The sequence below is a fragment of the Malus domestica genome, chromosome 03, assembly GCF_042453785.1.
Source record: "Malus domestica chromosome 03, GDT2T_hap1".
Taxonomy (NCBI): Eukaryota; Viridiplantae; Streptophyta; class Magnoliopsida; order Rosales; family Rosaceae; genus Malus; species Malus domestica.
Window position 1 is genome coordinate 2,441,265 of NC_091663.1, and position 27,951 is coordinate 2,469,215.

At 40.1% G+C, this 27,951-nt stretch overlaps 2 protein-coding genes across 4 annotated transcripts; both read right to left on the minus strand.

Annotated features, from left to right (window-relative positions):
- Positions 1 to 344: 344 nt before the first annotated feature.
- LOC139194331 (uncharacterized) lies at positions 345 to 2,507 on the minus strand. Its single transcript, XM_070818639.1, has one exon. The coding sequence runs from the start codon at positions 2,505 to 2,507 to the stop codon at positions 345 to 347; it is 2,163 nt and encodes a 720-aa protein (XP_070674740.1).
- A 9,379-nt stretch (positions 2,508 to 11,886) lies between these two features.
- Positions 11,887 to 27,316, minus strand: LOC103417182 (mediator of RNA polymerase II transcription subunit 15a-like). 3 transcript variants are annotated; one of them, XM_070818080.1, is made up of 14 exons: positions 26,962 to 27,316; positions 26,190 to 26,301; positions 25,982 to 26,075; positions 25,690 to 25,722; positions 25,543 to 25,595; positions 25,320 to 25,394; positions 24,798 to 25,122; positions 24,371 to 24,441; positions 23,302 to 23,376; positions 22,049 to 23,036; positions 12,903 to 13,139; positions 12,741 to 12,802; positions 12,393 to 12,467; positions 11,887 to 12,226 (listed from the first exon to the last, which is right to left on the minus strand). In XM_070818080.1, the coding sequence occupies exons 1-14, from the start codon at positions 27,165 to 27,167 to the stop codon at positions 12,050 to 12,052; spliced, it is 2,583 nt and encodes an 860-aa protein (XP_070674181.1). In that variant the 5' UTR covers positions 27,168 to 27,316; the 3' UTR covers positions 11,887 to 12,049. The 3 variants fall into 3 exon arrangements, with proteins under 3 accessions (XP_070674181.1, XP_070674180.1, XP_070674179.1); XM_070818079.1 differs by having other exon boundaries at positions 24,371 to 24,432; positions 25,543 to 25,604; positions 26,962 to 27,315; XM_070818078.1 differs by having other exon boundaries at positions 25,543 to 25,604; positions 26,962 to 27,315.
- Positions 27,317 to 27,951: the final 635 nt, after the last annotated feature.

The following is a 27,951-nucleotide window of genomic DNA, read 5'->3' on the forward strand; positions in this document are numbered from 1 at the left end:
AGGTTAAAGAAAAATGGCAACAACTAAATCTTTTTATATAGTAATGTCTTCCATAATTAATCAATACAAACAAATTACAATTGTTGCCGGCGAGGTTTCATGTCATGAAAACGTCGCATAATAGGCTCATTATCAATAAAAGCAAATACATCTTTCTCAATGTAAACAAGCATGCTATCACTCAACCATTGATCTCTCATTTTGTTACGCAATGGTGTTTTCACAATCTTCATAGCAGAAAAAGCTCTCTCCACCGAAGCGGTTGCAACCGGTAACACCAAAGCCAATGTAAGAAGTTTATACACTAACATATAACTTTCAGACCTCCCGGTCTTCACTAACTCTTATGCAAGATCACTAATTCCTCTCAATGATGAAAACTCACTATGCATCTTCATATCATGAATGTAATTGTCAAGTTGAATTGGAAGATTCATGAGGTCCATACGATCAAAATCTTGAGAATAAAGTTTGGCTAAACGAACAATTTTTGCTTTGTCAAAAGATGCAAAATTATTCACCGGACTCAAACAAGCCATACAAAGAAGTAACTCGGTGTTTACCTCATTGAAGCGATCATTCAACTCCTTTAGTTGCATATCAAGGACTTGAAAATAGAGGTCCACACGATAGTAATGGAAGTTTGTGATTTTTGGAGCTTTACGCCTTGATTTTCCAGGTACGAAATGCAAATCCTCCATGTTAGGAACGATAATATCATGCTCCTCACAAAACTTTTCTACATCATGAAGCAAGTCCCCAAAGTCATCATCTCTCAAGGATTGTAGTCTTTGCTTGCATACTTCCACTAACGCCATTGCATTCACAATATCTTGATCTTTCTTTTGCAATGCTTGTGATAACTCATTTGTAATTCCCAATATAAGTCTCATCAAGAAAAGGTGAAATGCAAAATCAAAAGTTTGTATGTCTTTGAATAACCTAGTTGCTTCACCGAGATTATCTTGGTTGCGATCACTTTTAATCCATTCAACCACCTCCACCACGGCTTCAAACATAACAATAATACTAACTATAGTACCATAATGTGAGTTCCACCGTGTATCACATGGACGCATGAGACTCATTTCTTGATTTAACCCTTTACCCGTTTCAAGATTACCAAGATCAAGAGCTTTCTGAATTTGTTCTTGTTGTTTCTCTCTAAATGCATCACGACGCTTACACGATGATCCAATAAGATTCACCAAACTACTAGCATTAATGAAGAAATTGGCAACATCCTCATTTTCCTTTGCCACGAATACAAGAGCTAGTTGAAGTTGGTGTGCAAAACAATGAATATAAAATGCTTGAGGGTATTTGTTCAAAATCTTTGTTTTAAGACCATTCAACTCACCTTTCATATTGCTAGCTCCATCATAGCCTTGTCCTCGTAACTTAGACATACTCAAATTTGTTGTAGCAAACAATCTCTCAATGGCATCTTCAAGCGAGCTACTAGTTGTAGAGGAGACATGTTGAACACCCAAAAACTTTTCAATTGCTTCTCCTTTTTTATTCACATAACGCAATACCACCGCCATTTGCTCTTTAGTTGAAGAATCACGTGCTCCATCAACCAAAAGAGAAAAAAATGCACCTTCCATATCTTTAGTGATTGCACTTACAGTTTCAATGGCACAAGCATGGACAAGATCTTTTTGAATATCGGAAGAAGTATACTTAAGATTCTTGGGAGCATTCTCAAACACAACCTTCCTAACTTGTTCATTATGCTTGGAAAGAAATTGCATAAGCTCTAAATAATTGCCCCTATTGCTTGATTTCAACGATTCATCATGGCCACGAAAAGGTAAACCTTGTCCCAACAACCATCTTGTGCACTCAAGTGAGACACTCAATAAAGTACGATAATTAATGTGAGCTTCATCAGTTTGCTTAATCACAAATGTTTCAATGTGTTGTTTTTGTGTCATCAAATCTCTAGCTTGTTGTACAACTTTATTATGAAGACTTCCAACACCTCCCTCATGGACTCGAAGATTTTTGGGTCCTTTCTTCCAATTTGTAAACCCTATCTCAGTGAAGACATCACTTCCAGTGCTACCCATTTGATCAAAATCACATTTGAAAAGATAACAATAACGGCAAAATGCAGCATTTTTTGATATACTATACTCCAACCACTTAAACTTATCAAACCAACCAATGATAAAACATGGATTGTCGCTAACCTTTCTTGGCATGATGTGGTCTCTAGGTTGACAAGGATCATTTTGGAGATAGTGTCTACGAATTGCTTCACGATAATTAGGTGGATAATCAAGCATTCGACGTCTATGTGCAGGGTCTGCAGGAAGATTAGCCAATATTTCATCCAACTCAGTGGCCTCACTTTGTTGTGACCTACTTGGAATATTTGAAGGAGGACTTCTTGGAATATTTGAAGGAGGAGGAGGACTACTCGGAATATTTGAAGGAGGAGGACTACCCAAAATGTTTGAAGGAGGATTTAAGCACTGTTTCTTATAGTATCGTTCCATTACGTAACTGTAAAATGAAAAGAAATAAAAATTCTTAGACTCTATGAATACAACTAAGCAATTCAACTAATCATATTCATATGAATACAACTAAGTAATTTAACTAATCATATTCATATGAATACAACTAAGCAATTCAACTAATCATCCATCAAGATTCAAAGAATTCAAATTTTAATTTTCATCCTAAAAAATAATTTCATAATTTCATTCAAAATGTGGCTTATTACCAATAAGTTTAGTTAAAGATGACTTTTGACATGCCAATTTATCTATATGTACAATTATACATACACATGATTCTTCTAATTCCCAACAATTCGTATCAATAATTTCACCCTAAAAAATAATTTTACCTTAAAAAATAATTTCATAATTTGTATTAAATAACCATGACATGAATAATCAATAACTTATAACCATATCATTTGATTCACATAATTAAGGTAGGGATTATGCATTTAAAAATTAAAAAATTTACCTTTAAATAGTGATTGGAGCCGGCTCAATCTCATAGGACAGGAGAGTGGCTCACTGGCTTGTGGAACAGAAATTAAAGAGGACTTTGTGGCTTTGGCTTGGCTGCTGGAGTTTGAGGAGCAAATTTGGCTGAGATGGATGGTGGCCCGCTCTCTGTGTGTTGATAATTGATGAAGAAGACAGAAGAAAAGGATAGAAAAGAGTAAAGGCAGTGTGGATGGTGTGTGGGGGGGGGGAGTACAGACAGAAAAAGATAATTGATGAAGAAGACAAAAGAAAAGGATAGAAAAGAGTAAAGGCAGTGTGGATGGTGTGTGTGTGGGGGGGGGGGAGTACAGACAGAAAAAGAAATTTAGGGTTTGATTGGGGTGACACGCGGAAGCGGTCCCCCACCCCATTATATATATTTTTTTAAATTCAACATCAAAACGGCGCCGTTTTGATTTAGCTTTTTAAATTTTTTTATACCAGGTCCAAAACGGCGTCGTTTTGGCCTGGTTTTAAAAAAAAAAAAATTATAATGCAATCTGCAGTGCAGATTGCCCAGAAAACCCAGAAAAATAGAGGGTTCTACCTCTGCTGCATTCCGGCGAGGCGCGCGAGGGGAGTGGCGAAGACCCGAGGTCCAGTGGTATTTCCCGGCGAGGGGAGTGGCGGCCGCCACTCCTCGCTCCTACGTGGCTTCGCCACTGGTTACATTTGATTAGTAATTTAAATAAAAATACCCCAGAGCATAAGAAAAGTCCGTTTGATTATATTGTTATGACTAGTTACCTATAACATGGGCACCTTTAGTTTATGATACATTTGAATTTTTTGTACATTTGGAATCTAAACGTACCTATAATATAGCACATTTGGTTTTATAATACATTTGGGGTTTTTTGTATGTTTGGTTTCTCGTTACATTTGAAATCTAAACATTCCAACTTGGTTACCTATAACATTGGCACATTTGGTTTTATAGATTTTTGGTACATTTGAAATCTAAACGTACCAACATGGTTTCTTATTATAACATTGCAAAATTGGTTTTATGATACATTTGGATTATGGTATATTTGGTTTTTCGGTACATTTGGAATACCAAAAGTCGATACTTTTACCATAATTTAAGCGTATTTTTACGTATCTACATGTAAAACTTGAATGAGTTAATGAAGTTTTCTTGGGAAAACTAGTATTAATGACTTCTTCATTGCGGACGTTTTTAATAGAAAGTTCTCTCTTTTTTTTTTTTTTAAATACATGAGAAATTAGTTAAATTAATTTTTTTTCTTATTTTATTCAAAAACGTTATTTAATGCGTAGAAGTGGATTACAGACATTAAATTCCGATACTATGTGAAATTAGAGCATCCTAAGCTACCTTATGCCTCTTATAGATGCATTTAAATTATGACATGGAAATTAAATGAATGGAAAATTACATTTTGTTATTTTGTTCGGCTTTGTTAGTATATATGCAGTATGTTGTGATGTCACTTTAATTTCGTTTGTTTGCAAATGATTTTAATCCTTTTTGTTTATTTCATCAGCGGTTTGTGTGTCGGCCTCCCTGTGTAATTGTGTTTCGGCACATTACGCAATGAGAATGGGAATTGAGCCGCCGATACTCTCGCTTGAGAGTATTGTGAGAGGCGTGTTCAATGAAAGAGCTTTGAAAGCTCGGATGCTAGCCGATGAAGAAACAAAATTTCAGTTCTTGCATTAATGGGCCTAATGGCTCCGGACTGTGATATTTCGGTACTGGACGGGCTAAAGTATGTGTCGAGATTTGGAATTCCTTTAAAGAAGTATTGGAAAACCGGACAAAAGGCACCAAACATCCCACAGGTTAGTCTTATTATATATATATATATATATATATATATGTTTATATATACATTATTATGGATCAAAATCTGTTAATATATATGTTAATATATATATTATTATGTAGGAAAGCTTTACAAGTATAGGATTGCCGATTACGAAAGTATTGGCAACCATACGGCCACCATTAAATATATGCTCAGACAGTTTCCACTTATTTGCGATGCTTACTTGAGTGACACTGTATATGATTACAAAGATGTAAGTACTAAATTGTTGTGTAAGTTGTGTTTGTTGTCTTTTTTTTTATAGGGAAGTTGTGTTTGTTGTCTTTTTACAGGGAATTTATACATATGAAATGAATCGCCAAGGTGAGAACTTGGAATTGCATGCAATGGTTTTAGTAGGATGGGGATATAGTGATGGTGGAGAAGTTGGAGAAAGCGTTGGAGACAAATCAAGTGAAAGCAGCGGAGAGCTTGAGGAAAGTGATGAAGACGCTGATGAAGGTGCTGAGGAAGGCAGCGGAGAGGATGAAGAGTCAAATGAAGACAGGGAAGTCAAACACTACTACAATAGTGATGTGCAACTGGGGGGATAAATGGGGTCAGGGAGGATTTGGCCTTATGGAGAAAAGGTTAATCCGGCGGGTCTATTATCCCACAATACTGCCTCCTGATGAATTGCCGCCTGATGAGATCTGAGCTCTGTAGTCTAGTCTCTCGAACAAGAAATTGGTTATGTACTCGTATATTAGCTCTTGTGTTTATATGGTTCTGAGACTTCTAGTTAATTAATATTAATTTTTGGTTCCAATTGAAAAGCGATTAAATGATTATTTATCTTATAGTTGTTTGAGATAAAGATTCAAGTCTTTGTTATCCAAATGAACCTGATCATGGTTGAAATGGTCGTTTGGTCGAGTCAGAGCCCCTATTGGTGTTTTGGCTCGAGCACGCGAGCCTGCAGCTTCCCATGGTTATGTGATGTGAATGTGATTGACCAAGTATGTGTGGATTTCCGTGTGTACTTTGCAAATCCTTTGGGGAAAAAAAGAGAAGGAGATGAAACAAATACATGATATAGATCAGATACCAGACATTCCGACTTGGTGAATTTCTTCGTACAACTCGGGAATCATTGATATTATTAATACGACAGTTGAATAATTTTCGATATCGTGTCCGTTATGTTACAGTGTAAACCTACATGGCAAGCAACTTACAACAAGGCATGCAACTTACAACATGGCATTTGAGTCATTGGGCGGCTTGACCATCGGCGGTTTTTTTTTCATTGAGTGGTAATGCAAACTACCCTACACTCTTGATACGCCAATGTAGCAATCTAATCGAATAACGCGACACCATATGTTTTAGTTTGCAACATGACATTACATAATTCATCCGAAATATGCTACGGTAGTATACAGGAGTTGTAGTTCTCTATGAATCATAGACTATGATTGTATAATGTGTTGTGCTATGACAGCACCAAACCCGTTGGAACCAACTCAACCTAACCCACAAGAAATTTATCAAATGAAAATGCAAGAACAAAAAATTAAAGACACCAAGATTTTAACGAGGTTCCTCAACAGTCAGTGTAACTAGAGTACGTCCTCGGAACAGTAGGAGCTCATCCAATAATCCACTATCAACCAAATGGGAGTTTACAAAGTGTTGGCAAGCTCACAACCCAAAAAACCCAATACACCCAATAGCTCTCACACACCACAGAAACAAATAGAGAAAGAAATATAATGAATAATTTCTTCTCTATACATATAGCTCAAAGCTATTACAACAACAACTATGATGGATGATTGCTAACCAAAAAGAAGAGCACTTTCTTCTTCTCTTCAAAGAAGGGCTGCTGCACCCTTTCTGTTTTTCTGATGCTCTGCAGCTTTCTCTGCTTCTCTCAGCAGCTTTCTCCTTTCTACTCCAAAACGAAATGAGCTTCACACTCACAATTAGTGCCCCAACCGAAACCCCCTTATTCTTTTCCTTTGAAAAACAACAAAAGCAAAAAGAAACATAATCATGATGCCTCCTCATCATGATGTTCCCTCATCATTTTGTCTTTCACCTTTTTTTTTTGTTTTGATTTGTTTATTAGCCGAAAGTTGTTTGGCTTGTTTGGTCATAATTCAACAATCTCCACCTTGGCCAAATTCCGAAAATGCCATGATAAGCCAACCAACACAATCAACACGAAAATTACTCCCAAACACTAGCAAGAGAACAACTCATGCCGAGCCAAATGCTCCAAAACTCCTACTGCTCAACGCATTCTTTATATAGGCAAAATATGAACCAAGTTCAAGCAATGAACAAACTTGGCTACACCAACAACCTTAGTCAACATATCAGCGGGGTTGTCTTTAGTTGGAATCTTCTGGAGAATAATCTCTCATTCACCAATGACTTCACGAACAAAGTGATAGCGCACATCTATGTGCTTGGTCCTCGCATGATGAACCTGATACTTAGCCAAATAAATGGCACTCTGACTATCACAATGTACCTCCACCTGCTTCTGATCAACCCCCAAATCTCTAATCAGCCCATGTATCCAAATGGCCTCCTTTATAGCTTCAACAACTGCTATATATTCAGCCTCTGTAGTAGACAAGGCAACAGACGACTGCAAAATGGACCTCCAACAAACTGCCCCTTTAGCCATAGTAAACACATAGCCTGTAGTAGACTTCCTTCCATCCAGATCACCTGCATAATCTGAATCAACATAACCAACTGCAAAATGACCAATACCAGAGTCATCCCTCTCAAAACATAAACCAACATCTCGAGTACCATGGAGATACCTCAATATCCACTTAGCTGCTTGCCAATGCTCTTTACGTGGATTATGCATATATCGACTCACCATGCCAACTACATGAGCAATATCCGGTCTAGAGCATACCATTGCATACATCAAACTACCAACCAAATTTGCATATGGTATATTTTTCATTTGCAGCTTCTCTTTATCAGTTTTAGGACACTGTAGAGAACTCAATTTAAAATGAGGAGCCAAAGGGGTACTAACCGGTTTGGTTGAATCATGGACTCCAAACTTCCGAATCAACTTCTCAAGGTATTGTCTTTGATTCAAACTGACCAAACCTTTCTTTCTATCTCTAGTGATCTCCATGCCAAGGATCTGCTTTGCTTCACCAAGATCCTTCATCTCAAACTCATTCTTCATTTGCTTCTTCAATTTCTCAATCTTTTCGACATTCTTTGAGGCAATCAACATATCATCAACATATATCAACAAATAAATGAAAGACCCATCTTGCAACTTCTTGAAGTACACACAATGATCATATTGACTTCAAGAATAATTTTGGCCTCTCATAAATTTATCAAACCTCAAATACCATTGTCTTGGAGATTGCTTCAAGCCATAAAGTGATTTCTTCAACTTGCAAAACAAATTTTCCTTCCCTTTCACTGTATACCCATCCGGTTGACACATATAGATCTCTTCATTCAAATCACCATGTAGGAAAGCCGTCTTCACATCGAGTTGCACAAGCTCAAGATCATACTGTGCAATAAGAGCTAACATAATGCGAATTGAGGAGTGCTTCACAACTGGAGAAAAGATTTCGTTGTAGTCAATGTCCTCATTTTGTGCATACCCTTTAGCAACTAATCTTGCTTTGAATCTCACATTGCTTTTCTCATCAGCATCTTCTTTCTTGGCATGCACCCATTTGCAACCGATAGCTTTCTTGCCCTTAAGCAATTTAGCTAACTCCCAAGTCTTGTTCTTCAAGAGAGAATTCATCTCTTCACCTATGGCATTGCACCACCTCTCATTCTCCTCACTCTCAATGGCTTCCTCGAAATTCGATGGAATATCATCAGTGATAATAGGAAGAGCAAAAGCAACATAGTCACTATACCGAACTGGCTTGGTAATTTGTCTCTTTCCTCTGTTCTTAGCAATAGACTCTTGAGGTGAAACTTGCTCTTCAACTTGAATAGAATCTTCAAGTTCAACTTCTTCACTTGTAGTGGCTTCGATATCAGCGGAAATAGGATTTGAAGTACTAGAGGCAACTTTCTCAAGCTCCACCTGTTGGACATCTTTCACATTCTTCTCAGATTCTTTGTATATACTTTCTTCATCAAATGTCACATCTCTGCTAATTACAAGTTTCTTCATCTCTGGGCACCACAACCGGTAACCTTTGACACCACTACTAAAACCAAGAAAGATAACATTTTTGGCTCTAGGATTAAGTTTATTTTCAGTCACATGAAAATAAGCAGGTGAACCAAAAATACGGATATAGTCATAATCAGAAGAAGGTTTTCCAGTCCATACCTCCATTGGTGTCTTACCCTGAACAGCAGCTGAGGGTAACTGGTTGATGATGTGACATGCATAATTAACTGCCTTTGCCCAAAATGACTTGCTTAAACCCGACTAAGACAACATACATCTAACCTTCTCAAGCAAGGTTCGATTCAATCTTTCTGCAACTCCATTTTGTTGTGGAGTTCCCCGAACACTAAAATGTCTCACAATCCCTTCCTCTTTGCAAACTTTAAAGAAAGGATCGGATGTGTACTCACCACTATTATCTGATCTCAAAATCTTAATCTTTCTCGCAGTCTGGTTCTCAACCATTTTCTTCCAACTCAAGAAAATGCTCAACACCTCACTCTTGTGCTTCATAGTGTAGACCCAAGACCTTCTTGAATAATCATCAACAAAGGTCACGAACCAATGTCTACCACTCAAAGAGGGAGTCTTTGTAGGACCCAAAACATCTAAATGCATATAATCAAGAATGCCCTTCGTCTAATGTACTGCAGTACCAAACTTCACTCTAGTTTGCTTTCCCAAGACACAATGCTCGCAGAAATCAAGCTTACAAGTCGTGGCACCTTTTAGAAGACCTTGTTTCATAAGCCCTTGTAGAGCTTTCTCACCGACATGGCCTAATCTCATATGCCACAGTCTAGTAGTATCTGAATCGGATGTGCCCATATTTTCTGAGACTACAGATGCTTCACCTGTCACAGTGCTTCCTTGTAATAGATACAAATGACCACATCGATGAGCTTTCATCACAACAAGTGCACCATAAGTAACTTCCAATGTCTTCCCAACTGAATGAAACATGAAGCCCTTGGATTCTAAAGTTCCCAAAGAAATAAGATTTTTCTTCAAATTCGGTACATACCGAACACCTGTCAACTCTTTAACCATGCCATCATGCAACTTCAAACGAACTGTACCAATCCCTTTTGTTGTACAAGGATTGTCATCTCCCATGAACACAACACCACCATCAAACTCTTTCAAGCTTGAAAACCAATCCTTGTGAGGAGTCATATGATGATTACAACCCGTATCCAACACCCATTTAGTATCACAATCAAATGATGAGGAAGTGGTTAAAGCAAAATAAAAAAAAAAAAATCTGTTTCAACCTCAGCAACATTGGCTTTAGAACTTTCTTTTCCTTTGGTCTTCAACTTAGGACAATCTTTCTTCCAATGGCCCTTATTATGACAAAAGGCACATTTATCCCTTTCCAAGGTTTTTCTACCTTTAGAGTTTCCTCTAGGTCGAGAGTGTGATTTTTTCGTACTAGAAGATGACCTCCTCTCCGATGATCTACCTCTAACAAATAAAGTTTCAGAGGTACTATCATGATTTTTATCTCTATGCCTTATTTCATAATTCATCAAGGCATTTGACACATCTTCAAATTTCACAGTTTCTTTACCATGCATAATAGTGGTAACAAAATGCTCATAAGAGTCCGGCAAGGAATTCAACAATATTAAGGCCTTATCTTCATCCTTAATATCCTCATCTAAATTTAACAAGTCAGCAATTAACTTATTAAAAACATCAAGGTGTCTAATTATTTTTGTACCTTCTTTGTATTGGAAGTGGTAGAGTTTTTTCTTCAAGTGTAGCCGGTTCTCTGCACTCTTCGTCATATACTTGTCTTCCAATTTTTGCCACAACACACTAGCTACTGTCTCCCGCATCACAAAATACTTCTGAGTTTTTGCAAGGCACAACCGAATTGAAGAGCAAGCCCACAAATTTAATTTCTCCCATTCCGGTTTCGACATAGCTTCTGGCTTCTCTCACAAAGCGGCAAGTAGATCTTGTTGAGCCAACACATCTTTGACCTCACATTGCCACATCCCGAAGTTGTTTGTGCCATCAAACTTTTCCACTTCGAACTTTGCATTTTGCACCATAATTCTTGCAAACCCGGAGCTGCTTCCAAAAGGATTCTCATCTTGCCCGTCTGACATCTTTGGCAACTAGACAGTACCCAAGAGCAACCAGTGCTCTAATACCAATTGTTGTGCTATGACAGCATCAAACCTGTTGGAACCAACTCAATCTAACCCACATGAAATTTATCAAATGAAAATGCAAGAACAAAAAATTAAAGACACCAAGATTTTAACAAGGTTCCTCAACAGTCAGTGCAACTGGAGTACGTCCTCGGAGCAGTAGGAGTTCACCCAATAATCCACTATCAACCAAATGGGAGTTTACAAAGTGTTGGCAAGCTCACAACCCAAAAAACCCAATACACCCAATAGCTCTCACACACCAACAGAAACAAATAGAGAAAGAAATATAATTAATAATTTCTTCTCTATACATATAGCTCAAAGTTATTACAACAACAACTATGATGGATAATTGCTAACCAAAAAGAAGAGCACTTTCTTCTTCTCTTCAAAGAAGGGCTGCTACACCCTTTCTGTTTTTCTGATGCTCTGCAGCTTTCTCTGCTTCTCTCAGCAGCTTTCTCCTTTCTACTCCAAAACGAAATGAGCTTCACACTCACAATTAGTGCCCCAACCGAAACCCCCTTATTCTTTTCCTTTGAAAAACAACAAAAGCAAAAAGAAACATAATCATAATGCCTCCTCATCATGATGTTTCCTCATCATTTTGTCTTTCACCTTTTTTTTTTCTTCTTTTGATTTGTTTATTAGCCGAAAATTGTTTGGCTTGTTTGGCCATAATTCAACACAATGGATAAGGGATCAAGAAAATAATATAACGCATATAATTGTGATGAATAATTAATAAAGAAAACTCCCAAGTTTAAACCTCACAGTATATCCATACAAAACTTCCAAACCATCCAAACAGAAGCTACGACTCAACTTCCCAGCCTCGCGTGGATGATACATGGCATTTGGATAATACGCAAGACCACGCTATAGAAAAGTTTAAGTGGGATTGGTCTGCTGTGCTATTGAAAGCCCAGAAAAAGAAGACAGAACTTTACCAGGTGACATACTACATTCGGAACTCTCTAAGACTGATATGAGACGCTCCAACATGGTCTTCGACAGTTTCAGCTTCTCAGTCTGCTCTGAGTTTGGTTTTTCCGGAAGAGAATCGTGCTGTCAAAGAGAAAGAATAACGGATAACAAGTAGCAAGATAATTTTACTGGCATTGTTGGTGGATTAACAATCCCATTTATTCAGTTTAAGGGATATATCATAAACCATATCTATAAGCTTGAATGGAATGTCACTTAAGTAAAAGTTGAGCAACAAATTACATACCTGCTGAATTTGGGTAGCAATTTTCTGACACATTTCACGTAGGTCAGATAAGTACATTGCTGTCATGACTTTGATCTGCAAATGAAAGTCCGCAATACAAAGATGATTAGAAAGAACATTGTTGCAGCTGCATAGTCACTCGTGCATCGAATTACAGTTTTTCATTTTAATGCTTCAAATTTCAAGAAAAAATGTCAACAGAAAAGAGATCATGCATACAACCGCGCATGAATTCAGAATGAGTGAAATCATGTGTACATAATGAAGCCAGATTTTACATTAACTTCCCAACCGATGGTTGGTAGCTTAAAATCACGACTGAATGGAGACCAAACAAGGACATCTTACTTTTTTATAGACCTCCTCTGGCACATCACCCTCAGTTGCATCTCCGGTCTTCGCTGTGGAATCTAGAGATGCCACAAATTCGAAACATTTGATTAATAAAAATGGAAAACTATATTTCCCTAAACAGTTAAACATGTAGCTAAAAACAATTATGAAGAATACCCGATTGCTTTGAATCTGAACTTTTCTGCAGGCTAGTCATCATATTGTTTTGCTGCATCATCGGCGGAGGACCTTGAAACTGCATTGACTGCAGCCCAGCTAATGAAGACACTGAAAATTTCTGCAAGTTAGTCATATCGTTTTGCTGCATCATGGCCATAGGACCTTGAAACTGCATTGACTGCATCATGGCCATGGGACCTCGATTTGTAGAATGCAATCGAGCAATTCGAGATGCTACAAAATAAAATATACAGACATACACATCAAATTTCAATATTTGCATACAAGATTGCACGAAACTTGATATTGAACATTATAGATGAGAAAAAAAGCATATGACGAAGATTAGATAAAGAAACATGGAAAACTATCATATGACCAAACGGTAGATAAAAGATATAAACATCTATCCAAATAACATGAGAAATTTGAGAACAAACTAGAAGCTACACAAGCAAAAGTGGGAAAAGAAATCTTGAAGTGAACGACAACAAAACGCTTGAAGTAGCTTAATAATAAGGCTCCGCTGAGAATGCCTTACCTACAAACCAACTGAAGAAAACTAAAAGAATTAAGAGCCATCTTTTATACAATCCAAAGAAACAAAAGACAGCTCAGATAAGATTTTGCTCCCAAATTGGCATGATACCAACCTAATCATTCTGCTGACTAATTTGAATGCAGATCCGTGTAGTTTAATACCAAAAGTCCCATTTGGAGAAGATTACATTCCAAAATTAGACTACTTTCTAAAGGGTCTACAACCATCCGTATGTCAGACAGGCATAACAAGATAAAGTTTTCCCCAAGTCATCCAAAAAAATTGTAGCATTATAAATAAGGACTTCGAGTTTACACCTCTGTACAATGTGCATTCATGATAATCTAAATAGCATTAAAGCGCATGCATACAACAACAACAACAACAAAGCCTTTTCCCACTAAGTGGGGTCGGCTATATGAATCCTAGAACGCCATTGCGCTCGGTTTTGTGTCATGTCCTCCGTTAGATCCAAGTACTCTAAGCCTTTTCTTAGAGTCTCTTCCAAAGTTTTCCTAGGTCTTCCTCTACCCCTTCGGCCCTGAACCTCTGTCCCGTAGTCACATCTTCGAACCGGAGCGTCAGTCGGCCTTCTTTGCACATGTCCAAATCACCGGAACCGATTTTCTCTCATCTTTCCTTCAATTTCGGCTACTCCTACTTTACCTCGGATATCCTCATTCTCAATCTTATCCTTTCTCGTGTGCCCACACATCCCACGAAGCATCCTCATCTCTGCTACACCCATTTTGTGTACGTGTTGATGTTTCACCGCCCAACATTCTGTGCCATACAACATCGCTGGCCTTATTGCCGTCTTATAAAATTTTCCCTTGAGCTTCAGTGGCCTACGACGGTCACACAACATGCTGGATGCACTCTTACACTTCATCCATCCAGCTCGTATTCTATGGTTGAGATCTCCATCTAATTCTCCGTTCTCTTGTAAGATAGATCCTAGGTAGCGAAAACGGTCGCTTTTTGTGATCTTCGCTAAATTGCTCCGGTCATTAGTGTGGATAAGTATATAAATGGATAGAGATAGGAAAGCAAACACAAGATGTATGTGGTTCACCCAGATTGGCTACGTCCACGGAATAGAAGAGTTCTCATTAATTGTGAAGGGTTTACACAAGTACATAGGTTCAAGCTCTCCTTTAGTGAGTACAAGTGAATGATTTAGTACAAATGACATTAGAGTACAAATGACATTAGGAAATATTGTGGGAGAAGGATCTCGTAATCACGAAACTTTTAAGTATCGGAGTGTGGTATCATCTTGACTTGCCTTATCTGTCTCATAGGTAGATGTGGCAGCTTCTCTGGAAGTACTCTTCCTCCATCCAGGGGTGGTATCTATAACTGGTGGAGATGCACAAGGTAATGTATCAATGTCACTTGAAGCTTACTTGTAGTTTCAGGCTTGGTCAAGCGCGATACAAACCATGTAGTAGGAGTCCCCCAAGTCGCCGAGCTAGGGGATTTGCTGAAAGAGGTGACAGACAAGGTAAGCAATCAGAGCTCCGGCTGATTGTTCACCTTCTCCCCATCTTGCAGCAGCATGAAGGATAAAGAGAAGAAAAATGAGAAGAGATGATATGGGATACTTTTGCTTTTGAAGAAGTAACTTTCCACAGGCTTATTCTTGAACTGAGCTGGAGGGTTTTCTGGTTTCCTCCAGAGTATAAGGCCGACTGAAGAATTTGAGGGTCAAAACAAGTCCATCAAATCTAGAGTACGTTCGACCCTGCTGATATGGGATACTTTTTCTTTTGACAGAGTAATGGATGGATCGGCACGTGTGCTGTTACGCTTGTCTCCACATGCTTCCTTGTATCCTTCGCACTTGCCCTATCTGTTCCTCAAGCAGATGCGGTATCTTCCCTGGCAACATAAGATGTTGAAGATGAGTACTCGAGAGCAATGCCAGGTAAGTAATCAGGTAAGGCGTTCCAGGCTGTCAGTTCCTGGCTGGGAGCTTGATTTCAAGTGATGACTGATTGCTCTCTTTCTCCTTGTCTTGCAGGTAAAAACAAGGCCAAAGGAAAAGACAGGGAAAAAGCATGATATGGGATACTCTTGCTTTTAACCCTGATGATATGAGATATTCTTGCTCTAGTATAGCTTGTTTGCAGAGGTATTATCGGGGGGAAAGAAAGCTGAATATTTCGAAAGGCTTCGTTGGGAGTGCCCTCTCAGATATGAGGAAGGGTTGAGCATTTTTGCAGGTCTGCCTGTCCGTTGGGGATGGAGGTCGACATATATAGGAGTCTCCCTAACAACAAGTAGTAATGCTATTCCTTTACCCTACTTGGTCATAGCACGGTAGTGGGAGCTGCCAGCTTCACATGTTTTAACTCTGTCAGAGCACTTTGAAAAAGTGGTATGTGGTATCTGGCTCTCGAGATTCGGAGAACGATGCTTCTTCGATTTTTGAGAAAGCAATCATGGTGGGGGTCTGGCTCTCGAGATTCGGGGAGCAGTGTCTCTTCGATTTTTGAGAGAGTAATCATGTTGGGAGTCTGGCTCTCGAGATTCGGAAGGCGGTGCCTCTTCAATTTTGGAGTAAGCAATCTTGTTGGGAGTGTTTTCTCGGATGTGAGTAAAGGTTGGGCATGTTTGCTAGTCTACCTTGCCACGAAGCACGGAGGTTGACACACAGGGACTTTCCAATTATCCAGCAGTGGTACTGTTCCTTTACCCGTGTGGGTAATAATATGGTAGCTAGACCTTCAAAATTTATGTGTCTAAACTTTGTTAGTGCTGTTTCTTTGCTATTCTTTTACCTTTCTTGGTCAGAGCGATGTAGTGGGAGCTGCAAGCTTCACGTGCTCAACTTTGGCAGAGACTTTGACAAAGTTATCTGTGGTACCCATGAGCTATTGTTGCGTGTGGGAAGTGGGTGATTGAACAGTAAGATTCATGTGCTTTCTACTTCACCAGAAGTCTTCGACAGAATGCCCATAATTTCCGCAAAGCTGAGTGTGCGTGTGACAGGTGCTGACAAGGCTAGAAAAGAAGGTGCCTCTTCGATTTCTGAGATCGGCCCTCGTGGTCTCTGAGCAGCCCAGCTTTTGAGAAAGCGAGCGCCTCTTCGATTGATTCGAAGAACGATGCCTCTTCGATTTTTGAGAAAGCAATCATGCTGGGGGTCTGGCTCTCGAGATTCGGGGAGCAGTGTCTCTTCGATTTTTGAGAAAGTAATCATGTTGGGAGTCTGGCTCTCGAGATTCGGAGGGCGGTGCCTCTTCGATTTTGGAGCAAGCAATCTTGTTGAGAGTGTTTTCTCGAATGTGAGTAAAGGTTGGGCATGTTTGCTAGTCTACCTTGCCACGAAGCACAGATGTTGACACACAGGGACTTTCCAATTATCCAGCAATGGTACTGTTCCTTTACCCTCTCTTCGATTTTTGAGAAAGTAGTCATGTTGGGAGTCTGGCTCTCGAGATTCGGAGGACGGTGCCTCTTCGATTTTGGAGCAAGCAATCTTATTGGGAGTGTTTTCTCGAATGTGAGTAAAGGTTGGGCATGTTTGCTAGTCTACCTTGCCACGAGGCACAGAGGTTGACACACAGGAACTTTCCAATTATCCAACAGTGGTACTGTTCCTTTACCCTTGTGGGTAATAATATGGTAGCTAGACCTTCAAAATTTATGGGTCTAAACTTTGTTAGTGCTGTTTCTTTGCTATTCTTTTACCCTTCTTGGTCAGAGCGATGTAGTGGGAGCTGCAAGCTTCACGTGCTCAACTTTGGCAGAGAACTTTGGCAAAGTTATCTGTGGTACCCATGAGCTATTGCTGCGTGTGGGAAGTGGGTGATTGGACAGTAAGATTCATGTGTTTTCTACTTCCCCAAAAGTCTTCGACAGAATACCCATAATTTCCGCAAAGCTGAGTGTGCGTGTGACAGGTGCTGACAAGGCTGGAAAAGTAGGTGCCTCTTCGATTTCTGAGATCGGCCCTCGTGGTCTCTGAGGAGCCCAGCTTTTGAGGAAGCGAGCGCCTCTTCGATTTCTGAGATCGGCTTTCGTGGTCTTTGAGCAGCCCAACTTTTGAGAAAGCAAACACCTCTTCGATTTATGAGATCAACCCTCGTGGTCTCTAAGCAGCCCAGCTTTTGAGAAAGCAAACGCCTCTTCGATTTCTGAGCAGGCGCCTCTTCGATGTCTGAAGCTCCGTCGAGTGCAGCTTTTTATAGGGGCTGGCATTAAGTTCCAAAGCACACTTGAATCTCCACCAGTAGAAGCTCCATTCTTGCACTTCTAAGATCTTGATTTGTCCGACCTCTTCTCTCTTCAATACCTTTGAAAATGTCTGGCCCCTCCGACCGTCGTTTTGACTTGAACCTTGTTGAAGAGGCAGCCCCGCCTTCTCCAGACAACATATGGCGCCCATCCTTCGTCTCCCCTACTGGTCCTCTTACCGTTGGGGATTCCGTGATGAAGAATGATATGACCGCTGCGGTGGTGGCCAGGAACCTTCTCACTCCCAAAGATAACAGACTACTTTCCAAACGGTCTGATGAGTTAGCTGTTAAGGATTCACTGGCTCTCAGTGTTCAGTGTGCAGGTTCTGTGTCTAATATGGCCCAACGCCTATTTGCTCGAACCCGCCAAGTTGAATCATTGGCGGCCGAAGTGATGAGTCTCAAACAGGAGATTAGAGGGCTCAAGCATGAGAATAAACAGTTGCACCGGCTCGCACATGACTATGCTACAAACATGAAGAGGAAGCTTGACCAGATGAAGGAAACTGATGGTCAGGTTTTACTTGATCATCAGAGATTTGTGGGTTTGTTCCAAAGGCATTTATTGCCTTCGTCTTCTGGGGCTGTACCGCGTAATGAAGCTCCAAATGATCAACCTCTGATGCCTCCTCCTTCTAGGGTTCTGTCCAGTACTGAGGCTCCGAATGATCCCCCTCCGATGCCTTCTCTTTCTGGGGCTCTACCGACTGCTGAGACTTCTCCTAAGCAACCTTTGTGAAGGCTCCATCTTGTTTGTTTATTTTGACTCATGTATATGTACATATTTGTAGCTTATCGGGGATATCAATAAATAAGTTTTCCTTCATTTCAACGTATTGTGTTAGATACACCAAAGCCTTCTTCGCTAAGTTCTTTGAATTTTCTTTTGTTGAAGCTTGTATGTTGAAGCTTTCTGAGTGGAGCATGTAGGTTGGGGTAGTGTTCCCTTAATTTTTCGAGTGAGGAAAACTTCTCGGTTGGAGACTTGGAAAATCCAAGTCACTGAGTGGGATCGGCTATATGAATCTTAGAACGCCATTGTGCTCGGTCCTGTGTCATGTCCTTCGTTAGATCCAAGTACTCTAAGTCTTTTCTTAGAGTCTCTTCCAAAGTTTTCCTAGGTCTTCCTCTACCCCTTCGGCCCTGAACCTCTGTCCCATAGTCGCATCTTCTAATCGGAGCGTCAGTAGGCCTTCTTTGCACATGTCCAAACCACCGTAACCGATTTTCTCTCATCTTTCCTTCAATTTCGGCTACTCCTACTTTACCCCGGATATCCTCATTCCTAATCTTATCCTTTCTCGTGTGCCCACACATCCAACGAAGCATCCTCATCTCCGCTACACCCATTTTGTGTACGTGTTGATGCTTCACCGCCCAACATTCTGTGCCATACAGCATCGCCGGCCTTATTGCCGTCCTATAAAATTTTCCCTTGAGCTTCAGTGGCATACGGTGGTCACACAACACGCCAGATGCACTCTTCCACTTCATCCATCCAGCTTGTATTCTATGGTTGAGATCTCCATCTAATTCTCCGTTCTTTTGCAAGATAGATCCTAGGTAACGAAAACGGTCGCTCTTTGGTATTTCTTGATCTCCGATCCTCACCCCTAACTCGTTTTGGCCTCCATCTGCACTAAACTTGCACTCCATATATTCTGTCTTTGATCGGCTTAGGCGAAGACCTTTAGATTCCAACACTTCTCTCCAAAGGTTAAGCTTTGCATTTACCCCTTCCTGAGTTTCATCTATCAACACTATATCGTCTGCAAAAAGCATACACCAAGGAATATCATCTTGAATATGTCCTGTTAACTCATCCATTACCAACGCAAAAAGGTAAGGACTTAAGGATGAGCCTTGATGTAATCCTACAGTTATGGGAAAGCTTTCGGTTTGTCCTTCATGAGTTCTTACGGCAGTCTTTGCTCCTTCATACATATCCTTTATAGCCTGGATATATGCTACTCGTACTCCTTTCTTCTCTAAGATCCTCCAAAGAATGTCTCTTGGGACCCTATCATACGCTTTTTCCAAATCTATAAAGACCATGTGTAAATCCTTTTTCCCATCTCTATATCTTTCCATCAATCTTCGTAAGAGATAGATTGCCTCCATGGTTGAGCGCCCTGGCATGAACCCGAATTGGTTGTCCGAAACCCGTGTCTCTTGCCTCAATCTATGCTCAATGACTCTCTCCCAGAGCTTCATTGTATGACTCATTAACTTAATACCCCTATAGTTCATGCAATTTTGTACGTCGCCCTTATTCTTGTAGATAGGCACCAAAGTGCTCGTTCGCCACTCATTTGGCATCTTCTTCGTTTTCAAAATCCTATTGAAAAGGTCAGTGAGCCATGTTATACCTGTCTCTCCCAAAACTTTCCACACTTCGATTGGTATATCGTCTGGGCCTATTGCTTTTCTATGCTTCATCTTCTTCAAAACTACAACCACTTCTTCCTTCCGGATTCGACGATAAAAAGAGTAGTTTCTACACTCTTCTGAGTTACTCAACTCCCCTAAAGAAGCACTCCTTTCATGTCCTTCATTGAAAAGATTATGAAAATAACCTCTCCATCTGTCTTTAACTGCGTTCTCTGTAGCAAGAACCTTTCCATCCTCATCCTTGATGCACCTCACTTGGTTTAGGTCCCTTGTCTTCTTTTCCCTTGCTCTAGCTAGTTTATAGATATCCAACTCTCCTTCTTTGGTATCTAGTCGTTTATACATATCGTCGTAAGCCGCTAACTTAGCTTCTCTGACCGCTTTCTTCGCCTCTTGCTTCGCTTTTCTATACCTTTCACCATTTTCATCGGTCCTCTCCTTGTATAAGGCTTTACAACATTCCTTCTTAGCCTTCACCTTTGTTTGTACCTCCTCATTCCACCACCAAGATTCCTTTTGGTGTGGGGCAAAGCCCTTGGACTCTCCTAATACCTCTTTTGCTACTTTTCGGATACAACTAGCCATGGAATCCCACATTTGGCTAGCTTCCCCCTCTCTATCCCACACACATTGGGTGATTACCTTCTCTTTGAAAATGGCTTGTTTTTCTTCTTTTAGATTCCACCATCTAGTCCTTGGGCACTTCCAAGTCTTGTTCTTTTGTCTCCCTCTTTTGATATGTACATCCATCACCAACAAGCGATGTTGATTAGCCACGCTCTCTCCTGGTATAACTTTGCAATCCTTACAAGTTATACGATCCCCTTTCCTCATTAGAAGAAAATCTATTTGTGTTTTTGACGACCCACTCTTGTAGGTGATCACATGTTCTTCTCTCTTCTTAAAGAAGGTGTTGGCTAAGAAGAGATCATATGCCATTGCAAAATCCAAGATAGCTTCCCCATCCTCGTTTCTCTCCCCAAAACCATGGCCACCATGAAAACCTCCATAGTTGCCTGTCTCCCTGCCCACGTGTCCATTTAGATCTCCTCCTATAAATAACTTCTCCGTCTGAGCAATTCCTTGCACCAAGTCTCCAAGGTCTTCCCAAAATTTCTCCTTCGAACTCGTATCCAACCCTACTTGAGGTGCGTACGCACTAATCACATTGATAAGTTCTTGTCCTATTACAATCTTGATTGCCATGATTCTATCTCCTACCCTCTTGACATCTACAACATCTTGTGTCAAGGTCTTGTCCACGATGATGCCAACACCGTTTCTCGTTCTATTTGTGCCCGAATACCAAAGTTTAAACCCTGAGTTTTCTAGATCCTTTGCCTTACTACCAACCCACTTAGTTTCTTGTAGGCACATAATATTTATCCTTCTCCTCACCATAACTTCCACTACTTCCATAGATTTTCCCGTTAAGGTTCCTATATTCCACGTTCCTAAACGCATTTTGCTCTCTTGAACTCTACCCTTCTGTCCTAGCTTCTTCACCCTCCCCCGTCTAATAGGATCAAAGTACTTCTTTTGTGTGTCCCGTGTAAAGTTGATAGGAGCATATGCTCCCAAACAACTTTGAGTGGAGTCGTTCGAAAAGAAGTTTCTACGGCCCCCTTGCTCATTTAACACTGCATCCGGGTACCGATGGAGATACAGCGACCCTTGCTCACTTATCACTGTGCTCGGGCCACACAGCGCGCCACTTACGGGTGACGCCCTAGCTTTAGCGCGATTTTGTTCTGGATTCATTTTCATAAGGATTCGACGTGATCATGGAGTGCCGGCTGTCGACTACCTGACGCCCTCCCCCTCCTCCTTTATCCGGGCTTGGGACCGGCAATGTAAAATTACATAGGCGGAGTTATTAAAGCGCATGCATGAGATGAACAAAAAGGCCAGCGTTGGAAATGGCATAACTGAAAAGAAAAGGTTAGGGAAAAGTGGAAACATACTTGACAGTGCCTCATTTAGGGATCTTTGAGATTGAGATAACAGCATTGCCTGATCCATTGCAAATTGTGATGGACGCATGGATTTTGATACCTGAAATGGTGCTTGAAGTGTTTCCTGCCTATCTCGTTTTAAGCCCGCAGACACCAGGTTGCTCTGCAACATTGTTGTCAGAGGGTGTTGGTTCATTTGATTTTTAAGATGCATGTGAGTAATATGAGAGTGTGACTGCTGCTGTTGCTGCTGTAGTATCTGCCGCTGCTTCTGTATCAATTGGTGCTGCATTTGCTGTTGACACTGTTGCTTCAGTTGATTCTGAAGCTTTTGCTGTTCTATTTGCTGGTGTTGAAGCATACCAGAATTTGACTGAAGGGAGTTAATATTTGACTGCAGCTTACTAACCCCACTCTGTGATGACATGGCATTCGAATTCATGTTCACTTGTTGGGAAACATTGACAGGAGTTTGTTGGTTAGATCCCAACAGAACTTGCTGCAAAGAGTTCAGTGCATTTCCCTGTCCTGGATCCAACTTTGTACTCGGCTGCAATGGATTCATCATGTTGTGCTGTGCTGTTGAACTTGAAACACGAGAAATAGAAGACAACGAATTTTCCTGCAAGTCTGTCATATTATTGTTCTGCTGCATTGTTGGCACAGGACCTTGTAAATTCATTGTTTGCAACTGCGGGTTCATTGGATTTTCATGAGACTGCACTTGAGTAATTTGAGATTGCGGCTGCTGCATCGAGTAGTGCATATGAGGTGGGGGGAGCTGCTCTTGTTGCAGAGGAGGAACTTCCGTCCTCGTTCTATTTGTAATAATAAATTTTACTATCTGCTTCTCATATAAACCCAATTTGCCTTTCAAACTAGGTGAAATCCTATTCTTGGAAATCTGTAAGACTGATATGAGGCGCTCCAACATATTTTTGAACATTTTTAGCTCCTCAAGCTGCCCCGGCTTTGGTGGTTGTGGAAGAGAATCGGGCTGGCAAATAGAAAGAACAGACGTCAGTAAGCAAAAGAACGACAATATAAGGAGTAACAAGACTTTGTTGCGAAATGTTATCAGCACTAGTGGTGAAGTAATACTCCCATGTAGACAGTCTACATGGGTACAATAATTAAAAGGAAAATCCAGGTGGAATCTATCAAAGAACACCACCGCAATAACCTAGCAGGGAAAGCCCGCTTGTTGGTAAAAGTTCAAGCAACAAATTATGAGAGAAGAAAATATTGAATTGATTACATACCTGCTGAAGTTTAGTAACATATTTCTGATAAACTTCACTTAGTTCGGTTAAGTACATTTCCTTCATGACTTTGATCTGCAAATGAAAGTCATAAATACAAAGATGATTAGAAAGAACTTTGGTGCAGCTACATGCTTGTCGACACCATCACATCATCAATGCCAACGGAAAAGAGCCCGTGCATGCAACCATGAATTCAGACGGCATGACAAAGCAGCCCCACAAGAAATCTTAACTAGTATGTATTTCTTCAAAATTCCCATTCAAACTAGGGAATTTTGGCGTTAGTATAATTAAATTGGTTGAAATGGTTTGGATACGTGAACTAAAGACTTAGAGATGCTCTAGATGCGACTATGAGACAGATGCTCAGGGCAAAAGAGGTAGAGGAAAACCTAAGAAAACTTGGAAATGGACTTTAAGAAAGGATATGAAGTACTTGAACCTAACGAAAAACTTGACGCAAAACAGAGTGCGTTGGTGTTCTAAGATTACACAGCCGACCCCACGTGAGATAAGATTTGGTCGTTGTTGTAGCTCTATCCCCACCCCTACCCCAACGTCTAATAATTTGTATTTTTATATTAAGTTGTTGTATGTGAAGGACTGAGATCATCTCCGGAGCTTTGCCTCGGGAGCCGATGGATCCATTAATCCTGGCCATTAAATTCAATCCGGCGGCCATGAAACCAAAAACCAAAGGGGAAAGGTGCAGGGGATGGAAGATGAAGGAGGGGATGGGGTGGGATGACCAGAGGGGAAAGGGTGCAGGCGGTGGGAGAAGGAGGAGGGGATGGGTGTGGGATGACAGCAGTCATGGAAGTGGGAGAGGAAGGAGGAAGGAGGAGGGGATGGGCGTGGGATGACGGCAGTCATGGCAGTGGATGACGGCAGTCTGAGAAAGATCCCAATTTGACCGTCGAACTCCTTGCCGCTGCGTACTTGGTCGGTGATGCTGGAAACCTCCGCAGGCGAGAAGGGGAGAGATTTCTGGGATGTGAAAAGAGTGTTGTGCATTTCTGACCGTAAGTGAAAGCCATCGAATGGACAAGAAGTTAGTGCATCTTACTTTTTGATAGACCTCCTCTTGCGAATCACTCCCGTTTGCATGTCCAGTCTGGGCTCGGCAATCTAGAGAAGCTACAAATTATACAGAGAGATGTGTCAATGTTTGCACCTAAAAAGAAATTTGAACAAGAAACGAAAAAACTAAGCATTGCATGCAGAACATTGAGAAAAAAAATGGAAAACTATCCTTCCCAAAACTGTTGAAAATGTATTTCTTGTAACACAAAATAATGTTATATATATATATCCAGACATCATAAGCAATCTAAGAACATACTAGAAGCTTCATGAGCCAAAGTGGAAAAGGGCCATGCATGCACTGTTTTGAAGATAATGCATCCATGGGCAACGACATTTACTAAACATACTAGACAGTGAATTTTTATGCAGGCTTGTAATATTGTTCTGCTGCAATGTTGGCACAGAACCTTGTAAATTCATTGTTTGCAACAGCGGGTTCATTTGATTTTCACGAGACTGCACTTGAGTAATTTGAGATTGCGGCTGCTGCATGGAGTGCATATGAGGTGGCGAGTGCTGCCCTTGTTGCCGAGGAGGAACTTGCTTCCTCGGTCCATTTGTATCAATAAAATTTATTATCTGATTCTCGTATGAACCCAGCTTGTCTTTCAAACCAGGTGAAATGCTGCTCTTGGTAATATGTAAGACTGATATGAGGCGCTCCAATATGTTTTTGAACATTTTTAGCTTCTCAAGCCGCTCTGACTTTGGTTGTTGTGGAAGAGAATCGTGCTGGAAAACAGAAAGAAGAAGAGGCATGAGTAAGCAAAAGAACAGCAATATATATAAGAAGAAATTAAAACGGGGATCCGTCATTACAAGGGATCTAGCATGAACCATCCCCACGATAACCTTGAACGGAAAGAATGCTTAATTTGTAAAAGTAAAGCAACAAATTATGAGGGGAAAAAAATGAAGTGGTTACACACCGGTTGAAGTTTAGTAGCAATCTTCCAATACATTTCACTTAGCTCGGGTAAGTACATCTCCTTCATGGCTTTGATCTTCAAATCAAATTCAGAATGCCCAAGATGATTAGAAACAAATACACGTTTCCAAACACCATAGTATAGTTTGTTTCTTACTATCTCATGTCTTCTACTAATTTGTTTCTAACCCTAGCCATTTAGTCCGCATGGCAAAGTGGCTTACCTTTTGATAGACCTCTTCTTGCCAATCACCCTCATTTGCAAGTCTTGCTTGAGCTGGGGAATCTAGGATTGGTACAAGTTATGCAAAAATATTTTATACAATCATACAAATTTGTCTGATAAGGGTAGTAATGGAGAAAAGCTTTACCTTCCGAACATTGCTCAAGCAGAATAAAAACCTCTGCAAAAACATGAAATATTTTCTTTTATTTCCATCATTCGATAATTGAACACTAGTTCAGCGTCTTGCACAAACCATATAAACTAAAACTGATCCTAGAACTTGACACCTATTTAATCATAAAAAAAAATAACTGCCGGTGTAGATATTAAAAATCAATCTTTCAGGCAGTTGATCATCAAGAAGAACATTTTTAAAATTCAAATTCATTTTCTCTCCATGTCAAAAAGCATGTTGCAGAAGTTTGAGTTTCTATTACCCGCAGGATTAGGTTGTAATGAATTATCCACTGTGTTCTGAATCATGGTATCCACTTTAAGCATCCTCAGAGAAACTTTTTGTAGATAATCCCACTAGGAAGAGAAATCCATGTTAAACTTCGAATGCATTGCTATTCATAAAGCAAAAAGAGTTGAAACACAAACTAGTAAGTTATGTATGTAATAAGATTTGTCATAGATAAATACCTGGCTTGTGGAAGAAGTATAAATCTTTTCCTCAAACGTCACGGCCATTTTCAAGAGTTCTTGTAATTCCTCGTGACCAGATACAGAAGGATGACTCTTCAATGTATCAAATCTTTACATGCAACACATTTAACAAAGATTATTGACTATCATTAAAGCATGGAATTAACAAGTACATAAGTGAATTCATAATGAACAAATCCAATCATTTCTGTATAAACCCTGACACGCCCCGATCCTGATGTCCATAAAGGATGTGTGGGATTCTTAGCCCACATAGTCACGGGGTGAACCTTCTTTGTTTGTTGAACTTGTCATGCATTATTTCACATGTTCTCGGCATTCGCATTTATTAAATGGCTTGCGTCACCCTCGGTGATGGCCCGTGGCCAACCCGATGTCCCCAGGACATTGGGATCGGGGCGTATTAAACCCGCCTAAAGGTATGCACACAGATTTTTGTGTAAGTAAACGAATATCATCTTCTTGCGATCATACATCTGAAACTGTACTTTCAATTGATGCCTACATAATTGAACTCAGTGCTGTGAAGGGGAATCAAACCCAGGGCTCGGGTGCTGTGGTAAAGGCTCTTAACCACTTAAGCTACAAACCTTTTGCGTTCTTGCATGCTTAACGTTATGATTGCCCTTTTATAACAAACATGATAACAAGTACAAAATCATCTATAAATTAAAAGCTACTGCAAGAGAAAAGCATGAATCTATGATTCCTAGGGTTTTATTTTTCTTTCTTTCTCAAACATACTCACATCTTGTAGGTAATCTCTTGTCGTGAATTTGGAAGAGATTGACTCCTCCAGTCGCCACTGTCCATCGAGAGTTTTTCAAGTTGAGAAATCAAGTCGTCGTCTATTGTGGGTTCTCCATCGTCTGTGTCGGTTGAGGGTTCGCTTCCAACTTGAGGAGCCCGAGGAATCACGTTATCGGAATACATCAATTCTGACCAGATATGCATGGCCTAATCTAAAGAGAATGGAGACCAAAAATTAACGATCAATCAAACCTAGAAATTTGATTAAAAAAAATGCGGAAAGATTTTTCTTTTTTGTTCAAAAAAATGTGGAAAGAGTTGCGCTCATGAATTTAGGGTTAGTAGAGAGATAGAAAGAGATAAGTGTCAATTTATAGGGAGACCATCAAACATGCAAGAATGAACGTCAGCTCATAGGAAATACTTTATTTATGGGTGGTGTTACAGGAAAGGGATCCTCTCCGGTCCCTTCCACCTAATCCTCCTCATCAAACAATCCGGGTCCTTAAAACTTGATCCAACGGCTAAAGTTATTATAACTTTTACAGTGGGCCTGTGTTTTTAGCTGTTGGATCAAATTTCAAGGGTCCGGATTGTTTGATGAGGAGGATTAGGTGGAAGGAATCCAAAGGGATCCGAAGAGAATCATTTTCCGGTGTTATATACACCAAATTCATGCTTTAGATTTGTGCACCAAATGGTGCGGCAGATTCTACACCATATAAATTTTTATTACAATTTTTAATTAAATTTCAACCTGAATTAAAGTACAAATTTGATTGGTGACACATTATTTAGTACACAAATTCTGGTGCAAAAATTTGATGTGTCTATCAGTAAGCTTTAGAATTTTGCTATCTCAACCCAAGGCCTTTTGAAATTCTTTTTTGCCACAAGACATTATTTAAAAAAATATATGCTACATGTTTAAAAATTAAATCACTCATCCAATAAGTCATTGTCACGTGGTAAATTAATATTTTTGTTA